Source organism: Cephus cinctus, unplaced genomic scaffold (assembly GCF_000341935.2).
Source record: "Cephus cinctus unplaced genomic scaffold, Ccin1 Ccin1_scaffold1062, whole genome shotgun sequence".
In the NCBI taxonomy this organism is placed as follows: Eukaryota; Metazoa; Arthropoda; class Insecta; order Hymenoptera; family Cephidae; genus Cephus; species Cephus cinctus.
This window is the reverse complement of record NW_014333584.1, coordinates 82029-101496: the sequence shown is the minus strand read 5'-3', so window position 1 is coordinate 101496 and position 19468 is coordinate 82029. Positions and strand designations below refer to the sequence as shown.

Below are 19468 nucleotides of genomic sequence, written 5' to 3'. Positions count from 1 at the left end.
CACCCTCTGGACACTTCTACCGGAGTCGCACTCGGCAAGCCTCCCCTGTAAGTAACCCTGTAGTACTCTTCCATATTCCTCGCGATTCTCTTGCATGGCGCTATATACTCATTCCTTTAACAATCGTATATATATTTATTATATATCGTGTCGCCTTCCCTCCCGAATCCTTTCCCACCACCAAAACTCCATACATAGTTGAAACCACAGTTTATCTGGCGTTGTGCCAGAACCGACAGTCTTCGTGCGGCGCGCGTCAGTACCAGACGGGAGTGTGGTTATACCAAGTGTGTGTGTGTGTGTAGTGAAGAAGCAACAAGCTGCATTGTCCATCTCCAATAACAAGGTAGATACTTGATAGTCCTGTAAGTAAATTAAATAATACATAAAACTGTGACGAACTACGTCGTCACGATGCGTTAGAATGCTCGGTACAACGATATACACGGAGTATTCGTACAGTGTTTTTAGGCTGCTTGACAGATAGAGATTCTTTAAATATTAATACCCTTTTTCCTTTTCTTATCTTTAAAACTTCCCCTCATTTACATGTCCATGGAGAGTTTAGTGATTTACATAAAAGCTCAATTTTCAATCTCCTGCCACGGTAAGGACTTACATTTTATTTGCATACTGATCTCTGGAGGAGGATATACTCTATTTGATGGTTATTACTGTTGAAATATACTTATTCCAACTGATCGATCTAGATGTATATGAAGGTACGAAAGGCTGTAGGCATTATTTACGAAGGGCATACACAGCATAGCCTTAAGGACAGCAGGTATGTCGTCGTAGTAGAAAAGATCATTAATTGATTGTTAGACGTATTGACCGTCTCTAGTATCTGTTTATGTTCATTACACAGTAGCAGGATACTGTAGATAGACACAAGGAACGTGAACAGATTGATTAGTCACACATTATACAATGAAAGAATAAGTAGTTGTATATTCAAGGGAGAAGAGTATTCATAACCTCGTTTCATAACTCCTGTTTTATTCGCACGAGGTAAAGGCGTCTTATACTGGCAACGTTATTTCGACATTTTGTACAGTAATATCAGCTTCGTAACCTCCCTGGTATTTGACGTTAGCGACGCTTTGTTGTCTCCCGTAAACTTGTTAGAGGTTGAACGATATTTACGTTCAATGAAATATGTCATCGTGGCTCTTCAACGAGATCTTCCGTTGCGCGATCGAAAGTGCTGCGATCCCTTTCGTAAGGGTATTGCCTTGGTTCGTGCGTTAAATGAATATTAAAAATATCTTTCTCATTTTTCTTTCGCCTTCTCTTTCAAGGCAAAATGGACTTAACCTTAAAAAGCACTAGTGGAATCCGCATTAAGGTCGTTGGAAATTGCCAAAGAGAAACTGTCCTTAACGTGTAAGTTACTCCGTGTACTTTATACTCCTCTTCTCTTCCTCGAATCCTGCTAATCTCTACCTCACCTTCATTTGGCATCAGGATTAATTAGCGGGACTTGGAAACCGGAAATTATAGGGTGGCTGCACGTGAGAATGAAACCATCAGTCAGGGATCCCCGTGCCTGCCCGTGTCCCTTTTGCACGTACATACAATAGATTCACCAGGTCTCTTTGTTCCCTTCCTCTTAATATTACTCCTCTCTGAAATAAACGGAAATGCGGGCGGCAAAGTGGAGCGTTAAAAAATTGGCGTGGAATTTAAACTTGAACCCACCCGGATTGATATTTAATTCTCCGCACGTTTGCTCTGCCCGCATAAATCCAAATACACGAAACTCTCGACCCGTACGGTTACCTGGACAGAGAGGAATATATTTCGTTCTCCGTTGGAAAACAAGTGATAAATGTTGATACGAGGATTCTTGAAGAGTACGATCAGAATATCCGCCATGTATGATTAATGCAGCAGGTACGGAATATACATTTACTTAAACGATGAGTGTTTAATAAATATATACATATACTGTCGTTCACTATCATTTCTTCTATCAGACGAGGGAGTGTTGATCCGATTTACCAGCAATTAGTGGAGCTCATTTCCCCAGAGATTAATCTCTCAGAAGAAGATCTATCTTTACCCTATCTTACTGAGATTCAGGTTAACCCGGAAACTTGACTTGCCTAGATCAGGTACCATTTTTTAAAAATCTTTCTAGAAGTAATTCCTTGTCTCTATTCCCGGCTTTATTTTAACTACTACGACGACGACGTATCTATCGTCTGGTATTGGCAGGTTAACAAGAGCCGTGAGACTTCGCTTACTCATGTCCACGGTGGCAATACTCGGAAACGTGGTAAGGTTACAACGTCTCCTTTGTAGATTTTCGATTTAATTTGATATTGCCGTCTCTTTGTTCCCCTCAATTTTCTTTCGGTAACCGAATAAAATTGAAGACGAAATCTTCAAGGGAACGAATTGCTTTCTGGAATTTGTCACGAAAATTGGTACATGATCCCATTGGATATCCGAGACGGGAATCGAATTTTAAATTCCTCCAGGAGTTTGTGACAGTTCAGGATTCATTGGATCCACGTTGGTTTCTGCGGGGATCGTGGAAAATAAATAGGTATAGTCAAGCAACATGGATATACAGATATATAGGAGTCCCAGGGTAGCCACAGTTCATTTCTGAAACTCCTGATTTCATATATATACATATATGCATACGTAAAGCACCTGGGAATATTCGTATACGATTAGAATTTACTAACGTCTGCTGCGTGCAGTACGACATTACACGTAGATATAAATACTGATTCAGACTTATCCTGGAGTTACATATTCTGCTTAGTCTCAATGACAATAACTTAAAGTTCATTCAGAATTTTAATTCAGAGTAATTTTCAACTATCCTTATTCCAAGGGTCATGCCCATTGAATGGGATCCAAAATTCATTGGAATCAGACTGTTAAAATTGATAATTATATTAGTACCGAGTCACGTATTTTAGGTAAACTATTAGATAACCGGATGTAGAGGCTCTCGTGACAAAATCGTTATAAGGAAATGCCTTATGGTTCAATGAGCTGCTATCATGAAATCCATAATACATTAGAAATTCCGATATTTCCCAGGGTACGTAGAGCAGATCGCCATTGTCCTTTCAGCCGGATGAATTTTTCCTAAAAATTCCATTTGATTCCTTAGGTCGTGCCTGAGATGGGACCTACGTGAACCTGGCACCCGATTTAAAAATATTTTAATTTTCAAAACACGATTTGATCGTATCCCGTTAAAATCTCTTTGTATCACTTTGATTTTCATTTGTATATCAAAGCCTACGCAATTACGGGGGAGGGGGGGGGTGGGCGGTAAAAAAACCGCTAGCACCCGACTTTGAGTAAACTAAATTCTGTTCGCAGGTGTGTATTTAGAACCGTTTTTACCCGTTTATACCACCTTTCATTTAATTTGTACCTCAAGGGGTACGGCGATACAGGATATTCAAAATTCGGATATTCAAAAAAAAAAAAAGACAACGTAGAATTTCTCATGTATGGCAATCCTTAAATTACGTCTGTTTATGATTCCGGTGATATACTGCTTTCTGGGCTATGGTAATTTTGCAGATTGTTTGGGTAACGTCGTCACGTAAGTTCTACTCTCGCCTCTGGAGATCCTGATGCTTCTTTGGGGCTGGAATACCAAAAAGATAAGAAAAGAGAAAAAAAGAAAGAAAACAAGACTCAAGAGATTGTTAAAGGATTACTTTTGTAAAGGCGATTCGATTCACTGGCTTTAATCACATCCACGTTCATTCCCTGACCTAATCAGTGTTTGCGCTGTGAGTCACGAGGCGGAGCTTTGACAAGACAGCCTACATATGCGTATTTAAATGATTATGATATTAGCATTGGAGTTAGATAATGGCTGTTTGATAATAACCAAAAGTGGTACAACATATGGTGTATGGGTATACCCTTGTGTGAAGTGTTTAGTAATTTTAAGCTTTGAAACACTTGTCTTATGTTATTGTCGATGATAATAGTAATTATTACAATCAGTATGCACAGTAGAAAGTAACAGTCTTTATCTTGTAACTCTAAAGTCATTGTATGTATATATATGTTATTTTGCTTGTAATATAGTAAATCATTCGTTCCTGTCAAGGAAGCTTCAGATTAATCAGTGTGACATGTAATTCTCCGGAGGATGCTGCAGAGGATGTTTGATTCAGGAAGATATCCGTGCAAACAGTTAGATATCAGTGAATCGAATTTGACCCACATGCACCAAACGTGAACTGTAATGCATTTCAGAAACACCTAGAGTACCTGTAGATACCAGTAACAGTCTATTGTCAAGCTGCAATGTACCCAGGAATGCAGTCTTATCGCCACAGAATTATTATTGAGACGTGGAATTCGCTGAAGTTACCAGGAAGCACCCTGATGAGAAATAAAAGAGTCGAAAGTCAAATGGAATTTTTATGTCAAATAAAAATACCTTATATATGTTTATTACATTACTTGATGTTGGTTAACAGTTTCCGTTCCCTTTGTTCGTCACACTTTTCACGGTGCTTTCCATTTCCTTTATTCCAATCTGCAGAAATAAAATCGGCACTTGTATTTCTGATGGGGATTCGCTGTTTGTGTTTCTTTATTTTATTTCCTTCGTCTCTCAATGTCTGGCTTCTTTCTCGAACGCCTTAAGGCTTTTAGATTCGTTATGGATTACCACCGAGTGCTTTGTGCTGTCTCTTATTTATTTTTTGGTTATCTTATGGGTTATACGATACATGGTATTAGAAGGTTTCTAACTTACCGACGGCCGTTCCCTACGACGTTCAGGAAAAATTAACCAGCTTCCTCTTCTCATAAGATTTTTTGTTCATGGTGCTTCGTGGCTTTTGATGCACGGAGATAAATTTGATGAAATTTTATCTGCTGTCCTGTGGATAACGATCCAGCAAAGTTCATTTAGCTTCTCCGGACCCTGCTATCTCTTTGTGATGGCGCATTATAAGGGATTAGCGTAATAATGGAAAAATCCATTTCAAAGAATTCACGGTTTAGTTGAGCTGGACAAGTGACGATTTTCACGTCCGAGGCAGGTTTAATTGGTGGATAACGTAATTCAAGCTATTTTCAAAAGTCGACGTCTTTCTTTTTTCTGCACGAAGTCTCTGTACTGAAGATGCACGATATTCGTACAAGGTAATAGGCGGATTGTTTATTTGTAAAGAAAAAAAAAATTATATAATTCGCACATACTTCATTTTTATTTTACAGAAGGTGAAGGCGCTACGCGCGATATCCGGTGACAGCACTGAAAAATGTAATGCAGGGCAGAGCGGCTGGTTGAGCGGTGAGTTTTAAATAAAATTTATAAGTAATCAATGATAACGCTAACTATAGTAATTATTATTATTATAAAAAGGTTATTAAATATTAATTGGATCAGTGAAAATTCACGAATTTTTTATCAGCTGTAACTGAAATCTCCATATTTTTTGTCGCTTCTTTCATAACGACACAGTCATGGCAGTTGTCGAATAGTTTTGCCTACGAATTTCCTGTGAAAAGGTCAAAGATCCAATGTCAAAAGTTTGGGTTAACGTTTCTCATAACTCTTCTGCTCGAATATATAGGTAAGTCTAGTTTTTTTTATCACTTGGTAACCTTCCTTCGATGTCCTCGTCGACTTCGGGTTGTTCCTGGGCTAAGATTACGGCCAGGATTCTTCATTGCGATAAATTTTATCTCGCAATTACCATAATAACCTCACGAGTTGGAGGAACACGTTGGAATCGTAAAGCCATTGGCGTCTCCCTTCATGGACATTAACGTTGAAATATCATCCAGATTATTGTAATAAGAACAACCGCTGGTTTCGAGGTTAACCCATTTTTTCTTGCGCATATACACAGGGTGTCTCGAAATTAGTAGATCTGCCGAGTTACGTAGTTCCGATGTAGACGAATGAATTATTAATCGGTTTATCACGTAGATCGATCCAATTAGCATTGTCACGGATCTATTTTTATACGCTTTACGTTATCAAAATTATTTAATCCATTCTTACCCCCAGTATATACTACTCGGTGATTTTGCCATTGTAATTTAGGCATCGTCAGCTGTGCGCGTGACAGGCGAATCGATTATTAGTCGAAATTTTGTGGGTAAATATATCTGTACGGTTAACGACAAACGCCACCACCATTCATTTGGTCTGTCGTGAATAACCCTATATACAGAAGGGTAATGGCAGGAAGCTTTACTGATAACACGAAGTGCCCCGTGATAAGTGAGACTGTGTTCTTAATTTAACCTGACATTGCCGCACAGTTAATGTCGTTGATTCAATGTACGTGAACAAGTTTTGATTGTACGAGAAAGAAAAAAGTTGCAAGTATAAAAAAAAACCGACGACAATTTAATTGGTAAAATAATGAGATTGAAGGTTTTAGAAAAAAAAATATATATGTATTTTTCTTTCGTAAATGTCTGCGACAATTAAGATAATATAATTAAAAGCGGTGTGTACTTACGAAATGAAATTTCAATTGGTTCTCTCTTTTTCTTTTTAAATGCAGCTTCGTAGACACACGAGCACGCCCGACGGTAACGAAGGTAAACAAGCCGACTTTAAAATTATCCCTTTTTTTTGCCCCGTCGCCTCTTGCATTTTTATACTTTCAGTCTTTACTCTTGTCGTTTGACTGTGGCGCCGCCACGCGGCTGAATTACGAAACACGACTTCTCCTTTAAGTTAGTCGCGGATCGGTTAGTTTGTCTTCTGACAACTCTCGAAGCTCTACGAAAGGAAGTCGTATCAGGGATGAGTACGGAAATGCACAACGTTACGGTTTTAGGCGATACCAAAAGCATGGCGCTATACTCAGCTCTGGTTGTAGATCTTCCTAATCATATCTGCCTGGTATTCTGCAGTTTTACCCACCACTAACCCGGACATTCTTTAAGACCCTGACAAGCTGTCAGAAGTGTTATTGGTCGCTTCGGGGCGCTTTTCGTAAGCGACAAATAAGCAACCAGGTCCGAGCTCGGCTTTTCCAAAGACCCAGGTAGGGCGGGAGGAAGAAGAAGACTATCAGGATTTCAGGAAGGATCAGTCGATCTAATGACTCCCAGGTGGCAAGTCTTATCCCGAGAGTGGTTTGGCCTTTATTTTTAAAAGTCTTCTTTATTTTCTTTCTCCTAACAGCTAACCAGAGAGAAGGGAGCACGATATAAGGCGGAAAATGGTCAGACGAGACTTAAGGGCTGTCGCTGCGTCTTTAAGGATTTCTATTCCTTTTCTGTATTCTTGTAATACCAGCTTCCCGGCTGGAGGATGGTAAGCGTTACTTCCCAATATACAGTAGTAGCGAATCAGGTATTGTTTATACATCATGAATAGCATATACACTTATACAGTCTATGGCATGGATGCTATAAAAGTACAGGAGTCGCAGTGACCTTTGCATATATATGTACATATATACATATACGAGACTCATCTACATTAAATCCCCTTTTATAGGTCTCTATAGGAACCGCTATGGTGCCTTCTGTCTCTTCGTCCCTCTAGTACGTCTTCGTCAAGGACTCCGAGGAGTCTTCCAAGTAGGAGTTTCAGGCTTCTTTTATGAGACAGTTATCCAGCATCTCTCTCCACTGATAAAATATGAGATAGCTATGAGCGCAGGCCATACGTAGAAGAATACCGGTCCCTGGATCAAAGAATGATCAGGGATGCTGTGGAAGTGATATCACACGTAGGGGATGTGATTGAATAATACAGAAGCACGAAATTATCAATGAAAGGCGTGAGACTTCAGCCTGAGCGTTCGACAATGGTGGAAGAGCAGCAGGGGAATTCAATGTGGGACTTGTCGCTAGTGGGAGAGAGAGTACCCCCCTTGTTAAAGATTTTTCTAATTTCCTATACCCGGTGCGAGTGCGAGAGAGACGGCGTTATTGGCGTTTACCCGAGCGCGACAAGGACAGACGCATCCGTTAACACAATTAACTTGGGTAATCCTGTTTAAATTTTTTATAAACTTTGGTCACCGTGCTTAGTTCACGTGACCAATACCCCATCGCCTCTCTCCCTCCCTCTCGCCCCTCAGTACTCAGGGATTTTGATCTACTTCTTATCAGTCGCCTTGTATCCATATCGTGGCTACATTTTGACTTTGTACTGTGCGCAGGATGCTTTTCTCTTGGGAAATCTGCTTTGGACCAGTACCATTTTTCCTGATCCACACGCATGGACCAATGATCTCTATATATGTTACCGCGAAAGACCGAAATTGGAGAATGTCGACTTTCGCCTGTGTAAGTCAGAAATAAGGGTATTTAGCTAATACTTCGAACATACACCCAAGCGAGTATGTGAATGTTGACATTCACCGGTGAAAGTCGACACTCTCCAGATTTCGGTCTTTCGCGGTAACATATATACACATTGTATGTCTTTCCTTCTCGTACCACAAAGAAAGTACGTGAGACACTTCAGTGTACGATCATTGCATAGAAGTCCGTACTTCCGGACCTCCCTCTATATGGTGGGTGGGATCGATTTTGTCAGGCCATGGACTAAGTAGTATATAGTTATGTACAGTTATGCTGTATGGGTGTGCATATGCGTATAAAATGATAGCTTCAAGAACGTAAGTCTCGTAAGGCTAAGTAGAGAGGAATCCTTGTACACATTTGAGAATCTCCAAGTTGCCTTCGTATATTTGCAATGTCTTGATGGATCTGGGAGCTTATTGCTTGTAAATGGATGCATATCTGTTGTCCTTCCTGGTTTCCATTTCGGGTTTTATCTTCGACCGGGTCAGCAATCACTTTGGCGAGGCTGCCGAATTTAACCGCGTGTTAAATATCCTTACTCGATGCTTTAGGAATTCTCATGTGAATTTACCAGCTGTCTTCTGTTAGCCTTCGTCTCGGTCAATGTTAAAATATAATTTACACTCTTCGTGCATCCGTGAAATTGTCACCAGACTGATTGACGTGAGTGAAAGAAAAAAGAAAAAAAAAACGAAAGGGCTGTTACACATTGTACGTTAATGCATCAGTCTGATATCATGTACAGTCAGTGACAAACAGTTTGGACATATCGACGTTGCCCAGGTGCTGTTTATGAGATGAGGTTTTCCTTTCTTAATTGATTTTCCATACTCCTTGACTTTTGTCGGATATTAAAAATGTTGCAGCTAACAGCTTCGACGCAGCGGGAAGTAAGAGTGCCTTTTTGGGATGACTGAAAAGGAAGTGCTTCGATATTTTTTTTCCTAGGGAAGTCATTACTCCTCACCTGTGCACAGGGTGGGCTGTGGATTTGTAATTTATTAGTTCAATCATTACGTCCTTCGGGGGCTTTTATTCTAACGTTTAAAGAATTTCAGGCGTTTATCTTCTTTTCGACATTTCCCCTGTTCTCCTTACTTATTTGCGTTCTACCGTGGGAAATCTCTTAAACTGTCGGAATACCTTGGATTCATTATACATTGCCGTTTACCTCTCCTGCTCTCGTTATTATTCGTTACTCTTGACTTTCTCTTTCCTTTTCTTTCAGAAGCTTTTCGCTTGGTTATTCAACGGAGAAAAGAATTTTCTGTTTTTTTTTTTTCTTTTTCATTGACTTTTTTACATTTATTATCTATGTGTTCCACGTCACGCGCTGGAATACAGACATTTGAGAAATTGGGTTTTGGTTGATCGAGACTCTATACTCTTTCGGATGGGGCTAATAGGAAAGCTTAGCCAACGATACTTTTTTGAAAAACTCGAAAAAAAACTGGCGTATAGACGCAGTACCTACTACGCACTTACCTTGAATTTAAAAAAAAAACTGAGGGTGCAAACCATGGAACTCACTACAGATATACTAGAGACTATACTCTTTCAAATCGTACAACACGTACCATTCGCAGAAGCAAAAAGATCAGGTTTCAGTTTCGGCCACAAAAAGCTTGAAATATTGTATCTCTTGATTGTATGGCACGTCAAGTAACGTGAAGGCTGTGATAATAATTGACATACCAATGAAGATCGATAGTCATACTTAATACATAAATTGTGTATACCTCTGGAACGTTATGACAGGCTGGTATGATACAGAGTGAAAGTCCATTTGGCTTGTGCCTGTCTGTACTCTGAAAAGACTTTTTTCTTTTTTTAAGATCTTTAAATTAAAGATAAGCATACCTGAGCAGTCCTCAAAATGGAAGCACGGCACAGGGAGCAGAGTATACGTAGCGGAGAGGTAAGGTTGGTCAAAGAATAAGATGTTGGGAAAAAGCCACTTCCTCCTGAGAATCAAATTACCAAGGCAACGTCTGCACGTTTTCCTGCTCGAGGACGTCAACCTTATATAATTGCATTTCTGGAGAGATACCTCGGGAACACACTTTGTTCCCGTGGGAAGATATTCCAGATCTTCTCCTGGGATATTATTAATTTCCTTGGGGTGGCCAGTCAAGTTGCGTCTAATCGATAGGACCGTTTCGGTTGGACCTGAGCTGGTGGAGCAACTCGTCAGCAGGATCAGAAAGATAACGTCCGGTTTCTGAACGATCACTTTGGATATCCAGGATTGATGCGACTGGGTCGTGAAGGTGACTTCACGGTGCATACGTGAATCTAGAATTTTATTTTTTATTTATTAAAAAAAAAAGAGAAGTTTTACCTGCATCTGACATTGTTCTGTAGTTTGGGAATGAGTCCAGGCAGGAGGTACCTCTATTGGTGAACAGTCAAACTGTGGATGATAGAAGCTGTGGCTTTTCTCTTTGTCAATTACAAAGGAATTAGACGAAATTCACAGACGCCTCTATTCAGCTCCAGAAGTATCCTTGAAAGTGTAAGACCATAAGAATTATGAGCTTCACAGTTTAAGGTAAGAGTAAATCCTGTGGGTAAAATTTTATTGAGATCCTGGATATAACTTTACTTCATTACCATGTTTCAGTGTGGCCTGGGGATCAACTCTCAGATTCAGGAATGCTCCTTCGTCCTATAATCTAATAAACAGAGCTTCGTCCTTTGACGTCTTCTTCACTGAAGTTCGCACTGCGTGCCACTTGAAATTTCGTTTCGTCGTCTTCCGATCCCCTCAGACCTCCTGCGGGATCTTTGGCGTACGGGGGACACCTATGTACCGCATACCGTTACAGCCTCCTTTATGAGATCCTAGCGGACCTGGGGATCCATCGATTTTTAATAGGACTATGAAGATTAAAGTTCAGCCGGAGCTTTGAGTTTTCTGTATCTCAAGGACTTTGTTCCTGTAGACGTTACCTCTAATCCTGAGTAATCCCTCTCTTTAATCCTTCCAGAAACGATCCTTTGAGGGATGCTGACGAAAATAAAAGTACTCTTTTTTTTTTTTTGGTCGTTATCTTCTGAGCATCTCTACCAGCTCCTTCGCCAGTTAAGAGTACCGGGTTTGGACGTTGATATCCGAGTCTTAAATCCCCGAACGAGGACAGAAGAAAATAGAAGCTTTGTCTGGCAGAGCTATTCGATTTCTCCTGGAACGAGGAAAAGACTTATTGGGCACGCTTTGTAACCGAGATCTTGGTAATCTACTTACGTTCTTCTGACCAGGCATAAGAAAGTCATTCGCACTTGTCTGAAGTCGGGCAATACTTTGATTCCGTGAGATATGGACGTTGTCGAGGTTATGATACTGTGGTTGCCTCCATTGTGCAGGTAGATGTCAGAAGGTCGCTGTAAAAATGAAAAGGACCAATAAGACGCTGGAAGGTACTGCTCCCTTATAAAGTAGGGTTGTAATAAAAACAAGATAGTCGAGGATAAAATGAGCCATAGCAATGAAAAAGAATGTGAAGGGTCAAGATAAAAGTCTAAGGGAGGCGTGAAGTGTTGAGAAGTGAAAAAAGGCAACCGCGTACAAGACAATGTCTGACACGATCGACTGGGGAAAAATGATACTAACGACGTAAACTCCATTTTTCGACTCTAAATCGATATCATTTTTCCCACAATATCGCCTTCTCATATATATTAAAGTTCCAAGTGAAAAATTGTACAAGTAGAAAATACCTTCCAAAAGCCCATTTAAAGCTTAACAGTTTGGGGTTCAAAGCCAAAAGTTGAATTAATTAAAAGCACCGTGGGTTAAATTTATCAGGGAATTCAATATTTTATTACAGCCTCATCTTCGACCCCGCCTTATAACTACGCTGTAGCTTTTGGTGGACTCATGGCAGATATGTAAAAACGATTTTCACGCGAAATTTATTTTATGTAACTATCCTGCTTATTTGTTAAGTATTCCTGGATACTTTGACTTCCTGCCATAATCTTGTGATTTTGTACATGGATTATAATCAAGTTTAGCTAATTCAAGGTTTGACATTCAAATCAGACTGCTGCTTGTAGGAAACGAGAAACTTTGTAGATTCTAAATCAACTTGTATGAACTTTTGGCTTCTCTCTCTCTCTCTCTCTCTCTCTCTGTTTCTCTTTTTGAAGTCTGGCCTAACTTGCACGAGCTACCCAAGTTAAATTGCAAGGTCATACTTTTAGTGCCAGTATTTTTTCATTTATCTCAGGTACCTCTAGCACGCAAAATATGTGCCAGTGAAAAATTCCCTTTATACCTGCAGACGCTAAATTTTAATTTCCTTCTAGCTTTTCTTTCGCTCATACTTTCCTGTCATCCGTGCGAAGGTGGGTAGTCTTCATGAAACTTTAATAAAAACTTACTCGTTTGGAAGATTTATCATGTTACGAATCTCTCTTTCTCTTTTCTTCCATCTGGTCCTTAAATTTCTTTAAGTTTTCCTTTTGGTTTGTCCAGTCCTCACTCTATCATGAATTCAAACATTAGCAGTCTGTCTTTAAGGTATATCTCTTTAATGCCGACTACACGCTCAATAAATGCCTGTTTGAGGAACCCCTGAATTTTTTTTTTTTTTTTTTCAGTACCCGCAGTCATCCTGATTGTCATAGAAAATTCGTAAAACGTTATTTACCATCCACATCCGTTAAAAATTATTAAATGAAAAAAAATCATAGTCAATCTAACATCCATGAGTGCATGCTGGAATAATGTATTTGCTTTGAAAATGCCTTGTGAACCTAAAACATACTTACCTAGGTACAGCTCAGTAACGATCCAAGGTTTATAGGTAGAAATCAAAGTAAATTTTCAAAGGGAATTTACGCAGCTTGACGAAACCTCGTACCTTCCAGGTTAAAAAACCATCGTGGTCGATACGTATCTTCACAAAGAATAAAGACAGCAGGAATACACAAAAGAATATTGGATCACTAAAACAACACTGTCTAGTGTCAAGATAACAATAGCAGCCTCAACTTCCTTCCTATAAATATGTTAATTAGATCCACTCACGTAACAACTGTAGAGTACGAGTTGAAATTTCAAAATAGATTGCAGACAAATCTTATTAAATATAAATATATGTATACCATAAAATAAGGAAGCTCCATAATGTAATAAACATCGTAAGCAACCAGCGAAGGAGAATAATAGATTTTCCTCCGTGTTAATATACACCAAGATCCATCGTGAAGGCGTCGTTGAGTCGTCGGGAAGTGTAAAGAGCCTCGAATATTGGCGCGTCGTTGACGCAGTTCAAATATATATATATATATAAGACCTCCAAAGACTTGTCATCGGCAGGAATTCCAACTGCGTCGATGTATTACCGATATTAAATCGCTCTGTGGAAATTTATTTGGAGAGGGAATAAATTTGGAAAATTCGATATAAAAAAATCCAATATGCCAGACGTATATCGATTTTTATATGTTTACTTAAGCAGGGCTAATAAAGTATGCGAAATGCTTGATTCGTAGAAGAACGAAAGCAAGAAATAATGCATTCGTAACTCTCCAGTAGTTTTCCAATAACTTTATATATTTCACAATGACCTGTCGATAACTTACCCGTTTGCATTATACCTACCTGAGCTTCGAGGTATCCTCGCCCTGTACCACGTCTGTGCAGTGTAACTTACTGGCGGTAGGACGAAGCCGAGAGGTGGCGACTGAAGAAGTTAACCCCATAAGTTTCCTAGATACTTTCTAAAGTGGTGTAATATATTAGACATAAGCTTACTCGGTAGTTCGAGATTGGCGGCTGCTTCTGGTAGGCAAACCTCGTTTTCATAGTATTGGCCGTTATGTGTAGAATATATACACGAGTATATAATGTATATGCATATAGCAGCAGCGTAATAAGAATAGTATACGGCCTCGTAAAATCGCTTGGAAAGTGTCTAATAAGTTGGATATTAACTGGATATACGATTCGGAAGGTAGAAGAGGAAGGTGGCAGCTAAGCGTCTAGAGGTAATTTAAAAAGGATGAGCCTCTTGGTATTTCCATCAATCGGCTTAGCCATTGTACTTTTAGATTGTACTTCCTGAAGTGTCTCTTGGTAAAGGTTGTAGGACAATGGTGACTTCCGGCAGGGTGTTCTCCCTGTTGATACTTTTGGATGGTCTTTTCTTTCTTTCTATGTAACAATCAATCAAACGTTGCTGATTACTTTGGGAGGAATGGATTGTACAGGGAAAAGCGATTCGGCTGGATGCTTTTTATTTCTGGAAGAAGTTGCGCAAATTATTATATCCAGATTCGAGGGAGAAAATGAAGTTACACGGAGGACGAGTATTGGGTTTGAGGGGAGGATAATATTTTTTATTTCATTTCGTTATTGAACCTTGTCTCTGATATTAATACAAATTTTATTTAATCAGATTAGCTGTCTACTTTAAACATATTGCGTTTCTGTATCCACGTGGCTGGGGTACCCGTTACTCTGGAGTTTACCGGTTCTGTCAAATTCAATTCAGCACAGTACAATAGTGTTATACCGGCTTCAAGAGTGTTAAGGAGTGCGCACACGGTACTTGACAGGGGATAAAACGTAAAATGGAGAATTTGATCGATATCCTGAAAATTGTTTTTATTCCATTGCGGGGAAAAAAACCATGGAGCACTGCTTGTTGCCAGTATAAAAGGATTTTGATGCGTGGATTTTGAAAAGCTTTTTGACTGTTTGGATTCTGCGTGAGATATTTCCAGTTTAAATGTGACAGACGGTTTCGCTAGATAACCTTTAAGGTTCTTTTACTGTTTATATAGGATTCGGGTGACGGATTCAATAATTTCAGAAATGATTTATTAGTATAGGATTTATTATTGATTGTAGGATTTTTTTTTAACATATTCTAAACTACCGCGAGTACCTGTCATTCCACTATTTGGACTTTTAGGGAGACGTAGGTATAATTCGACGCTGAGACTGTACCCAAGAAATATCTTAAGGGATTTGTCGAAAGGATATGCCAATACCATCTGCACCCTTGAAGAGCAACTATCGGGTCCGTTGCCATAGAAATGATAAGTCCTGCAGGATAAGATCCACACGTGTAAGATAGTCGATGGGATTTCCTCAATTTTACCCAAGGAAAACCTTTATTCTCCAACCTGCCTAAAATAGAAGCTCTTCGCATTGCAAAATTATTCCGTGGATTCGTCTTCTTGGGAAAAAGTTTTATTTTTACTTTCACTCGGGAATCTGAAAAGACGAGCCTGAAGAAGTTATTTGGAATGTTGGCCTTGCCCTAAGCCCTTAAGTCGACTAGAGTTCTGGCCCTTGCGCTCCAGTCTGTGCTCATCCGGAAAACTTAACGACGGCTTCTTTGCGCAGGTTTACGCGCCTCTTTCGTTTACAGACGTCAATTACGGACGAGAGAAAACGTGAATGAAAAGTCAGAGGTGCTTAAAATTTTTACGAGGTAAAATAAAGAAAAATGAACAAGGTCTATAGAGTGTATGAGGGGGGATAAGAATTAAAATGAAAGAAAGAGAAGGTTTTCGGGGAACTTTAGGAATAACCCGACCGTTAAAATTTTCCTCGCCCAGGATTCGTTATATCGTGAAAATAATGATAATGACTTTTTCTGTTTATTATTTTTTCCAGGGGGCAATGGATGCCCACGGGGTGGGTGTAGTTGTCGCCCTGGGGCTGGTTGGCGCTGCTGCTGGAGCAATTTTGGCCATTCTCGTGTACGCCATTTGTGCAAGGAGACGATTGCCTCTTCTTGGTCCTGCAGGTGGACCTCTCAATTGGTAGGTGACTTTCTGCAAGATCATAGTAAGGTCCGCTTTTTATTTCTACAAAGGCTTTCTTGTCTACCGAAAATACCTTGGAGACTCGATCCCTGGTCATACTTATGATATCTAAAGGTTGTACCTGAAGCAGAAAAAATTGACGTGGTTGATAGCAAAAACTTATATACAGGTTCGAGAAAGACTTACTGGAAAGAGAAGAGGCTGCCAGATCCAAGGAGGCCCTTGTAGGATTGGGAATTGGAACAGGTGGCGGAAATGGCTCCAGAGCTCCCAGCCAAGGAAGCGAGGACAAAATATGGCCTCATAATTTAATGCACGACAACCTCGCCCTTGAATCTTCTGGAGGTAAATATGACGGTGCACTTGTATACGTTAATCAAGAAACATGGTATTAATATAAATCCATGCAGTCTCTCTATCAGAATGCGACAGCGCACCAGTGAGTCCTGTCAGTCCTATAGGATCTGGAGTAGCTCCTCCACTTCCTGGTGGACCATTAGTGGCGTCGGAGAAGCACGTAGTCGTCGCCAGACCAAGAACAGTAGCCAGCATGCATACCAGATTGGATCATACAAAAATAGACACAGCACTTTATCAGAAGGTATGTAACAATAAAATGTAAATGACAATAGAGAATTCTTTCTTATTAATCTTATCCGTTAACTCAGCAATCCATAGCGATGACGCCAAGCTCCACGGAGGACGTACGTGGTGAATTACAACTGGCTCTGGCCTACGACGCACCAGCTGCTATTCTCACCGTGAGACTGATAGAGGTAATCATTCACCAGGTTATATTCTACAGCCATTATTATATTCCGTGAATACGCATAATCAATATCTAACCTGTTATTAATTGTTGGTACAAGGCGCATGACCTTCAGGCACGCGAGTTGAGTGGAACTGCCGATCCCTACGCCAAGATACGATTACTTCCAGACCGAAGTAACGTCTGGCAAACTAGGATACATAAGCGTACCTTGAATCCTGGTGAGTAAAAGGTAGCGTGTATTGGGCGTTAATTTAAAAAGATATTATAAAAGCCCTTTTGCTTCGTCCTACTAAAATTAGTCTTCGACGAGGACTTTGTCTTCGAAGTGAAACCTGCGACCATTGCCAGGAGAACCCTGGAAGTACTGCTCTACGACTTCGACGCCTTCTCCCGGCACCACAGTATAGGCTGTGTCAGACTTCCTCTATCGGCAGTCGACCTGGGCTCCAGAGCTACGATTACCAGACCTGTACTCCAGTGCACAGAAAGAGACTACAGGGCTGAGCTAGGAGAACTCATGGTCTCCATATCGTTCCTACCTTCTGCAGAGAGGCTTACGGTCATCGTCATCAAGGCCAGAAACCTCAGGGTGGTCGATGATACCAGGACCAGCTCAGATCCTTATGTCAAGGTAGATCAGTATTTCTATTCAATCTTGTACACGAGACAGACTGTATTGTGCTCGCCACCTGGTGCAATATCGTCAGGATCCTAGAACCACTTGGTTCCTTATATCCTGGTGGTGTTATAACATTCATCGCATTGTGTCTTTCTCACAGAATCACGCAAGGCTGCGTGATATTGTTGGTCGATTTAAACCGGATATCGTGTTGGAGACCCTTTTCTCACGCAGTCTAAACGTTTCGTGCCGGGATACTACCTTTTGCAAGCTAGCAACGCGACAAAAGAAAATCGAAAAAAAATAAACATAATTGAGAAGTCATTTTTTCAAATTTTGAAATCGTTACTTCCCAGGTCTATTTATACTTTTATGTGCAATCTACTCATTATAGAGTTATGGTACCCTTCTCAAAAAAGATTTTAGAGTCGTGCCAGGGATTACCTGAGTTAATGGATTACTTCTTTTTCCCTTTAATACCACACGATCCTTGGAAATAAGATTGAAAAGATTACAGCAGATGAACAATATAAGGGGATGATATCTACTGGTAAATGCTAAGGTTCTCATTTTTATCTTCTGATGTATCTTGTCATTCGTATGATTTCCCATGGTTCACCGTTTATCGCTTATACTTTTTTATCATTGATTTGTTTTTTCGCATTCGCAGGTGACTATCCTGCAGGACGGTAAAAGATTGAAGAGGAAGAAAACCGGAGTACAACGGAACACCACTAATCCTGTTTGGAATGAGGCGTTGACCTTTGACCTGGGTAGAGATTTACTTTCCAGGTGTACCCTCGAATTTCTAGTATTACACGACAGTCTATTAGGTGCCAGTGAACCTTTAGCAAGGTGCTTAGTATCGAGTAAAAGCCAGAGGGACCTGTTTCACGAGGTCCTGGCTGGTAGGGGTGCTTCAGCTCAATGGCTTCCGTTGGCAGAGCCCCAGAATTGAGCTATACTCTGTCCCTTTCTCTTTCTCTCTCTTTACCCAAATTCAATTCTGGTAACAGACACACGCGTGAAGCGAAATTCATTATTTCAAATAGACTGTAGCCTATGTTTTCAAGTATAAGTGGGCCAAATAAACTTTAATTAGTAATTATGAAAGGCTTATGTCCATATAGTCTAAAATGTTTAGTATGTGCGTCAATGATGGATATGTCTATTACGCTGAAAATGACAAAAGAGAATAGATAAGTATAAAAAGAAAGAAGAGTCCACTTGATATTATCATCTGGCAGAATTAGATTTATTGTAAGTATCGATGGTGATTGTTCGCAGTTGATTTAGAATTTCCATCGAGTCTATTTGTATTTTTATTTTCTCTGACCAATGTACTTTTTATTTGTTATGTTTTCTTAGCTGTTCAGCGATTCACGTGCTACCTGTGTGTGCTTTTTATATTAAAATACAAATAGAAGTGGTGAAGCGAAGGGACACAAGTACGTAAGCACAATTATGGGATGTTCCAGGTAAAATTACACTGTTCATATTTTACAGTATGGCTGACAATTCTTTTTATTTCTGAAAGCCATAGTTGTAAATGTCTTTTTTTACAACCTGTCCTCTGCCAGTAAACATTTTAGGGAATTACTTCATCGTACTGTTACTGTTGAGAATGACTGGAAGGTTTTCCATGTTGCAAAAGGGAATAAATGCTTTATGAGGAATGGCGTTATGTACCTAAACAGAGATTTAACTTGGAGCGTTCTATATGTAGCGGTATATCTATATCGTATTGTATGAGTATACTATATACATGACCACTATGCCGACTCTAATTTTTGGGAGGAAAGGGGAGATGCGAAAATTCTAATTTTATATATGCAAATTATTTTTTAAATTCTATATCTAAAACAAAGCTATTTATAATTTATATCTATGGAATATTATTGTATAAGTATTTCATTGTACCTACGTTGTATATTATCATGACTGTGTAACATAACAAAACCGAGAATAAAGAATGTCTCGATATCTCTACAATGATC

At 39.7% G+C, this 19468-nt stretch overlaps 1 protein-coding gene across 6 annotated transcripts; it reads left to right on the top strand.

Moving 5' to 3' along the window:
• The first annotated feature begins 26 nt into the window (after positions 1-26).
• On the top strand, positions 27-19466 carry LOC107271925 (synaptotagmin-5). 6 transcript variants are annotated; one of them, XM_015748527.2, is made up of 9 exons: positions 27-346; positions 5224-5299; positions 15929-16077; positions 16250-16425; positions 16491-16681; positions 16749-16856; positions 16950-17070; positions 17152-17483; positions 18142-19466. In XM_015748527.2, exons 3-9 carry the CDS (start codon positions 15935-15937, stop codon positions 18427-18429), a joined length of 1359 nt encoding a protein of 452 aa, XP_015604013.1. In that variant the 5' UTR covers positions 27-346; positions 5224-5299; positions 15929-15934; the 3' UTR covers positions 18430-19466. The 6 variants fall into 6 exon arrangements, with proteins under 6 accessions (XP_015604013.1, XP_015604014.1, XP_024944967.1 ...); XM_015748528.2 differs by having other exon boundaries at positions 27-365; XM_025089199.1 differs by lacking the exons at positions 27-346; positions 5224-5299 and adding exons at positions 5515-5582; positions 6528-6564.
• Positions 19467-19468: the final 2 nt, after the last annotated feature.

What these genes read in the sequence shown, in the direction of transcription:
- LOC107271925 (XM_015748524.2), top strand. Translation starts at nt 15,803, where the DNA reads ATGAAAGAAAGAGAAGGTTTTCGGGGAACTTTAGGAATAACCCGACCG. An exon ending in CGCCCTTGAATCTTCTGGAG is followed by an intron (nt 16,426 to 16,490) that starts GTAAATATGACG and finishes AAATCCATGCAG; the next exon opens with TCTCTCTATCAGAATGCGAC. An exon ending in ACACAGCACTTTATCAGAAG is followed by an intron (nt 16,682 to 16,748) that starts GTATGTAACAAT and finishes CCGTTAACTCAG; the next exon opens with CAATCCATAGCGATGACGCC.